This window comes from Sinocyclocheilus grahami, unplaced genomic scaffold (assembly GCF_001515645.1).
Source record: "Sinocyclocheilus grahami isolate Dianchi unplaced genomic scaffold, SAMN03320097.WGS_v1.1 scaffold3336.1, whole genome shotgun sequence".
NCBI classification, from domain to species: Eukaryota; Metazoa; Chordata; class Actinopteri; order Cypriniformes; family Cyprinidae; genus Sinocyclocheilus; species Sinocyclocheilus grahami.
The window spans coordinates 734-8,405 of record NW_015508478.1 but is presented as its reverse complement, the minus strand read 5'-3'; the positions used below and the strand labels follow the sequence as shown (position 1 = coordinate 8,405).

General features: G+C 37.5%; 1 protein-coding gene across 1 annotated transcript; it reads right to left on the bottom strand.

Moving 5' to 3' along the window:
• Window positions 1–2,753: 2,753 nt before the first annotated feature.
• LOC107576205 (B-cell receptor CD22-like) lies at window positions 2,754–3,925 on the bottom strand. The gene is made up of 4 exons (XM_016262432.1): window positions 3,871–3,925; window positions 3,422–3,766; window positions 3,075–3,323; window positions 2,754–2,998 (listed from the first exon to the last, which is right to left on the bottom strand). Exons 1-4 carry the CDS (start codon window positions 3,923–3,925, stop codon window positions 2,754–2,756), a joined length of 894 nt encoding a protein of 297 aa, XP_016117918.1.
• Window positions 3,926–7,672: the final 3,747 nt, after the last annotated feature.

Genomic DNA, 7,672 nt, shown 5'->3' with positions numbered 1-7,672 from the left:
CCCCCCCCCCCCCCCCCCCCCCCAAAGTAAGATTCCCAGTAAAACGCTCTCCGACAGCAAATGCAATGAGTTTGATTCCTTCTTTCAATAATCAATAATATCAGAAAGGCGATTGGCACATCCTCAAGTTATGCAGAGGTCAGACAGATTCGACCGCAATATCAAAAATAAGTTACTATGTCTGTTTTTGAAGCAATTCATAGCAACATTTTGGAAGAAATAGTACAGCACCTTAAATCGTCAACCTGCTATCTTCCCACACTTCCCACATCTATTTTTCAAAAGTGTGCTTAACTGTTTAGAAGCAGATCTCTTAGAAGTGGTGAACGCTTCACTTCTTTCTGGGACTTTTCCAAACTCCCTGAAAACTGCAGTTGTTAAACCCCTTCTGAAAAAGAGCAATCTTGATAACACCATATTGAGCAACTATAGACCAATATCAAATCTTCATTTTAAAGGCAAAATTATTGAAAATGTAGTTTTTAATCAGCTGAACAACTACTTAAACTCAAATGGATACCTGGACAATTTTCAATCTGGTTTCTGACCACATAACAGCACAGAGACAGCATTTATTAAGATAATAAATTATATTCGCTTTAATTCTGATTCTGGCAAAATATCAGTGCTGGTACTATTAGATCTTAGTGCTGCGTTTGACACGGTCGATCATAACATACTACTAGAGAGACTGGAAAACTGGGTCGGGCTTTCTGGGATGGTAATCAAATGGTTCAGGTCATACTTAGAAGGGAGAGGTTATTATGTGAGTATAGGAGAGCACAAGTCAAAGTGGACGTCCATGACATGCGGAGTCCCACAAGGCTCAATTCTTGCACCGCTCTTGTTTAGCCTGTATATGCTCCCACTAAGTCAAATAATGAGAAAGAACCAAATCGCCTATCACAGCTATGCAGATGATACCCAGATTTACCTAGCCTTATCTCCAAATGACTACAGCCCCATTGACTCCCTCTGCCAATGCATTGATGAAATTAACAGTTGAATGTGCCAGAACTTTGTACCAGAATGCATACATTGACTCTAGGGGTCAAACAACTAAAAATCAAGTCAGGAATCTTGATGTGATTCTGGAGACAGATCTTAGTTTCAGTAGTCATGTCAAAGCAGCAACTAAATCAGCATACTATCATCTCAAAAACATTGCAAGAATTAGATGTTTTGTTTCCAGTCAAGACTTGGAGAAATGAAAAAGACTATTGTAAAGGTCCCCTCACCGGCCTTCTCAAAAAGACCATTAGACAGCTGTAGCTCATCCAGAACGCTGCTGCCAGGATTATAAACCAGAAAAACCAGTCCTCAGGTCTTTACACTGTCTTCCAGTTATATTTAGGATTGATTTTAAAGTACTTTTACTCATTTATAAATCACTCAGTGGCCTAGGACCTAAATACATTGCAGATTTGTTCACTGAATATAAACCTAACAAACCACTCAGATCATTGGGATCGAGTCAGTTAGAAATACCAAGGGTTCACACAAAATCTACCCCAGTTTACGCTTTAAATGGGTCATATGACTTTGCTAAAACGTGTCAATTTTTACAAAGCTCATCGGTCTGAAAAAGCGAGGTGTACGCTGATTGGCCAGCTATCCAGTGCGTTGTGATTGGCCGAATACCTCAAGCGTGTGATGGAAATGTTATGCCACTTAACATACTGTGATGCAGAATCCCAGCACGACCAGACAAAACCAACAAAACCCATTACAAACCAGACATTTGTAGCATCCAGCGAGCACATAATTACTGATTATAATTACTTATCCTGTCTTTTTACACGTTGCGTTGTGTATCACGCTGTGTAAACATAAAACCATGTCTGCATTTGTGATCAGAGAAATGACGAACAACAAGTGCTACTCTACACTGCTCAAAACTCGCGTTTGAATCATCAGTGGCAAATTCTTTAAATATGTAAACGTACTTGCAGTCTGTGAGTTAGAAGCGTCAGACTGTCCTTGCAGATTTGGAATTGTCCCACTTAGAAACATTGTGCACAGCCTTCCCAGGATCAAGAAACAGTCCTCCATAAAATGCGCTGCAAACATCTGAATATTTGGGTTTAACTGTTCTGGAACAGTGTTGTAAATACAACTTAACCACTGATTTCTAGTTGTGTCTTCTTTTGGAAGGCCAAACAAAGTAGTTTTGCTATTACAATGAAACACACAGCATCTCCATAACATGGCAGCAGCGGCAGCAACAATAGTACAGCGAGAATCAAAGTTACGCCTTCTTTCATTGCGTGAACATTTGGGCGGCAGTTATGCAAATCTTCCCACATAGTGACGTAGACATGTGGGGGCGTGTTAGAACGAGCCGTTTTAGGTAGGCATGGTTAACTCTTAACTTTTATAAAGAATATCTCTTTGGATTTGAGACTTTAGTCTTTGCAACTTTACAGATCTTCTTTATGCATCAAGAGCTTGTAATACTCCAAAGATAAAGGAAAAATTTTAATCGCATCATATGACCCTTTTAAACTACAGGGAGCCCTTTTACATCACTAGGTTACATTTAAAAAAAGTGCCCAAACTTGAATTGAATTACTATTTATTTTTTCAATATAATAATAATCAACACTCAACAATGCAAACATGTAAATTGCACATAATACAGTATTTTAATTTTTTTATAAAATTTCTATTGTTGAAATATATTTAATTACACAGTGGCTGTCATAAGCTGTTTACTAATAGATTAATTTAAATGATGATTTACCTGAGGTAAATTAAATAATATGTGACATTTTGTTTAGTCCATGTTTATTTCTGGACTTGCACTTGTATTCTCCACTGTGATCAGCACTGATCTTTGAGATGCTGTAGATTCTTCCAGATCCTACAATCGTTCCTCCTTTAAACCAGCTGATTTCTGCAGGTGGGTTTGAATCACTGCTGCAGCTCAGAGCCACTGAATCTCCCTCCACTATTTCACCAGATGGACTGATGGACACTGAGACGCTCTTTGGTGGGTCTAAAAAAGACAAAAGTTATTATTTTTTCCCCAGACATAAACTCAACAATTAATATACTAATGAATCTGTACTCACACGTGACACTGAGATGAACAGCAGGAGAGATGTAAGTGTGTTCCTGTAGAGCACAGCTGTATCTGCCTGCATCCTCTCTTCTGACTGACTGCAGCAGGAGTTGATTGTTTCTGTCTCTTCTCTCAGTTAATGGCTGTGAGTTTCTGTACCAGATGAATGTTGCTCTGTCAGTCAGAGCGCAGCTGCTTTTACATGTCAGACGCACTGAATCTCCCTCTGTCACTCTCTCAGGAGCCTCCACCTGAAGATCTGAACACAACACACACATTATATCTAGTGCTGCTGTCATACACTGATTATTACTCAACATAATGCACAGAAGAAGAGTGAAACCTCATGAAAGTCACCTGTGACAGTAAGAGTCACTCCTGGATTACCGGTCCATTTTCCATCTGTTACATTAGTAGTGAATCTGAAATAGTACGTGTGTTCATCTTTCTGTGTCACATGACTCAGTCTGATGGTGCATTTCTGCTGTTTGTCTCCCAGATACTGAAGCCTCTGACTGTATTCAGGGTCCTCAGACAGCTCTGGAGGCTCTACACCCTGTACAGGGTTTTTGGTCCAGAACGCTTTCTTGATCTGATATCCAGTAGGGTATGTATAAGTGCAGCTCATTATCACTGATGAGTCCTTTAGTGCACAGATGTGTGAATGTCTGTAATTCACAACCCAATTAGCACTAGAAACCCCTGAAAAATAGAATTCATATAAATATCAGCAGCTTGTGCATCATGAAAGTTGGTGGGGAAATGCATGCAAAATCTTCAGTTTCTGAAGTGTTGCAGCGACTCACCGTGAATCAAGATCAGAAAGATCAGAGGAAGAGGAGGAGCCATTCTGACTGACATCAGCAACATCTACAACAACAAAAACTAAAACAACAGTGGCATATTTCAGTTTTATTCATGTTTTTGTTTTGTTATTCTTTGAAGATCATTGTGAAGTTGTCTTTATTTGCTATTTTTATAGGACAATATAATTATCACTGTCAGTCTAGGTGCTGCTGTTTGTTGAGGTTTAGTCAGACTCAGTGTGACTGGTTTAGAAACACTCTGTGGTTAAGCTATGTTTAGCATGCATGACCTATCTCACCTTCCTCTTCCTGTCCAGTGCAAAACAATAAACAAATGCAGGCATTTTATTCTCTCTCAGTCTTTATTTTACAATATTGAGAGTGGTAGTAAAATAAAGACAGAGAGAATAAAATGCCTGCATTTCTCTCTTGATTTGCACTGGACAGAAAGAGGAAGGTGAGATAGGTCATGCATGCTTAACATAGCTTAACCACAGAGTGTTTCTAAACCTTTCACACACTTGCATTCTCCTTACACATGCATACATTTCTACTCATAAGAGAAGAATGTATGTATGTGTGAGCAGTGTTGGGAGTAACGCATTGCTAATAAAATTTGGTTATTTTAATTAACAGTTCAGAGGGGGTGCTAAAAAACTATTTAAATTGAGTGAAAATAATGAACGCCTATAAGCTTCAGCATACAAATCCAGCCACCTTTAGATTTTTTTTTCTGTGGTATAAACTTCTCATATGCCACTGTTATTAGTGATATGCCAACTGCCAAATATGACACTTACAAATTAATACAATTTATGAACGCACATAGAAAAGAGAGAAAGTAGGGATTTTTTTTATTTAATTTTTATTATTTTTTTTACACATCTATTTAGTCATTTTTTTCTGATCATCAAGTGTCAGTCACTCTCAATGCCAACTGGCAGGAAAACATGGTAAATTCTAACCATTTTTTACGATAGATAAAGTGCCGACAATTCATACAACTATTTCCACACAGTGGCATAGCAGACGGGCACGCACTGCGGGGGGCCCCGTGATAACTTCCCCGTGCTGAGATGCGTCGTATCATGTGTCGGCGATAGCTAGAGATATTGTCAAAACAAAGCATCAAAAATTGGCAATATTAAGAGGATTTAGTATTTCCAAGTAATGTAGGCCTGTTGCATTTTTCTTATTATTAGGCCTATTATTATATGGCGTGCTGTGAGGATAATTAAAATTTAGGCTATTAGCTTAGGCTACTCCTCAATGAAAATGTTTTTTTTTAAAGTTTTTTTTAAACAGGTCCATTAATTTATACAATTGAATTATAGGCCTATTATTAAAATTATTAACACTGCAGTCATAAATGAAAATTAAGAGCAGCTTTATTTCATGCACATATTTTCAAAAACAACCACAAGATAAAGCCACAAGATAAATATTAAGGGCATGATTTAAGACATTTATATACCATCATCAGCCTATATTGAAGTAATTTTGTCACTTGTTGTCTCAGAGAATATGCGCCGTTAATGCAGCGTTAGAACACTCTGTCAGTTTTTTACTTTCACTTTCTCTAGTGAATTTACTGATGTTCACCGGCATATCGCTTGTGCACAGTTTGCTCGTTGCTTGCTTGTGTTGCTTGACCCCTCCCCCATAATAGCAAGCGTTTATAGGCCACATACTAGGTTTATTTTTCAATGTTAATGAAAGTGACACCAAAAATAAGGGAACATCATTAGGAAATCCTTGGGGGGGCTGTGCCGGGGCTAAGCAAGTTTCTGATGGGCCCGTCAAGCCCGCCCTAGCGCCGCCACTGATAAGCCTAATTCGTTTTAGCTTTAGCAACATATTTTTCATTCTTGTTTTCTTCTGAAACCGTTCACAATTGCCTATAAAATAACATTTCACTTTATTTACGGTGTTATTTATGAATGTAATAATGTGATTTCTGCTTATGTGTTTAACCTAAACTACGAAGTAACATTAATGTAAACCTACATACGGCATCTAAATATGATTGTATAATTTTATGCTATATTACCCTCCACTGGATGTAGAATGAGCAGCAATAAACTACATTTTGGCATTTTATAATACTTCTGTGGATATTTTGGTAAAAGTAACTCAAAAGTAGTGCAACGCATTACAATTCAGAGACAGTCATATTGCAATGTAACTAATTACTTTTAAAACACAGTAACTAGTAATATATAATGCATTACATTTTGGAAGTTGCCCAACACTGTGTGTGAGAGAGTAGTGGAAATGGAAGGCAGGTCAGGCGCGATCAGGGTCACCGGGACAGGTCATGATCAGCATGGCTGAGGTAGATGAGGCGGCCGCAGAAGTATTTCAGCAAGCTATGTGAGTTAAAAAATTAAAAAATAAATCAATAAAAATATTATCATCGTGAAAAAGTTACATGGCCTCGTCCCTTGAGCGAGCTGTGATTGAGGATGCGCCGACGCGGCTCAGCCTCAGTCGGGTTGCCAGATACACGTATTATAAGCGTCTATGGATTTTTTTTGTTTCGCTTAATTTAGGAAGTGAATAAAGTGGGAGGTTGCAAGTTAGGGACAGCGATATCTTTATATTATTTCCATAACTCAAGATTTGGACTCATTGCGGTTTATTTATTTTTAGATTGTTTTGTTTGTTTTTCAATATCTGATCAAAACCGACCAGGTTAAAAACAGCGCGGGCAGGTTATTCCTGACAGGATGTAGTTCGGTAACACAAACGTAGTGATCATCATGATATATTATCTGTAAGACAGATGCACTGAAGACGGACACAAAGAGGAGAGAATAGTCGCGCAAGCAGAGAAAATACTGTTCCAGACAGAACAAATTCATTGTTTGCCATGCTCGAAATACTGAAAGAAAACCATAATTATGGAATTAGGGTGGGGGTTCATATGGATGTATTTCTGAGGAGAACTGACTGTCTTCAGAAAAGTTTCTTTGGCATTTTCTTTTTCCTCTTACCTTCGTTAAATACATATTAAAGGAGTGTTAATAAGCGCAGCTCTGCAATAACCCAGAAAACGCTGCTAGTGCTCTATAAGCGCCACCTGCTGTCAGAGATTGAATCTGCATTTTCATCAGAATCAGAAAGAGCTTTATTGTCAAGTGTGTTAACACACACAAGGAGTTCGTCTTGGTGTCAGGAGCTTCCAGTACAGAAAGTAGTTTACAGTCATAGTGCAGACATACATATAATTAAGGTAATAAAACATTAATAATAATAAAGAGTAATAATACAATATTCATTCAACTCATCTGATGTTTTTGTTGTTGTTGTTGTTGTTGTTTTTGTTCAAAGTTAGTTTGGCCAGTAACAGAGAAAAATAAACATTTAATAAATGTAAAAAAATTAATAAAAGTAATAAAAACTAAATAAATTGGCAACGACTATGGGAATCGGCTCATTTGATAGAAAACAAAACTAAACAAAACAATCGGCAATTGGAATCAGTCAAGAAAAATCCTGATCAGTGCATCCTTAACTGGAATAGAGTTAGACCTACCTGAAAGACCTGAAAAAGCATGCTTCATTTCAGTTTTATCTTTGAACTATTGTACCTATTTGTGCAAAAATGGTTATCATTTATTACAATACAATGTTATAGTCAACAATGAAAACAATAAGTGGGATTGATTGATTGATTGATTGATTGATTGATTGATTGATTGATTGTGAAAATTTTGCCAGGGCAAGTAAAAAAATTTAAACCACTGGCCAAACCGGTAAATTTATTTAAATATAAATTTCCATAGCGTTGAGCCCTGTC

Coding starts and splice junctions, on each gene's coding strand:
- LOC107576205 (XM_016262432.1), bottom strand. CDS start 3,925: ATGTCAGTCAGAATGGCTCCTCCTCTTCCTCTGATCTTTCTGATCTTG. Junction 3,767..3,870: donor CTTTCTGATCTTGATTCACG/GTGAGTCGCTGC, acceptor TCTATTTTTCAG/GGGTTTCTAGTGCTAATTGG. Junction 2,999..3,074: donor TGTTCATCTCAGTGTCACGT/GTGAGTACAGAT, acceptor TGTCTTTTTTAG/ACCCACCAAAGAGCGTCTCA.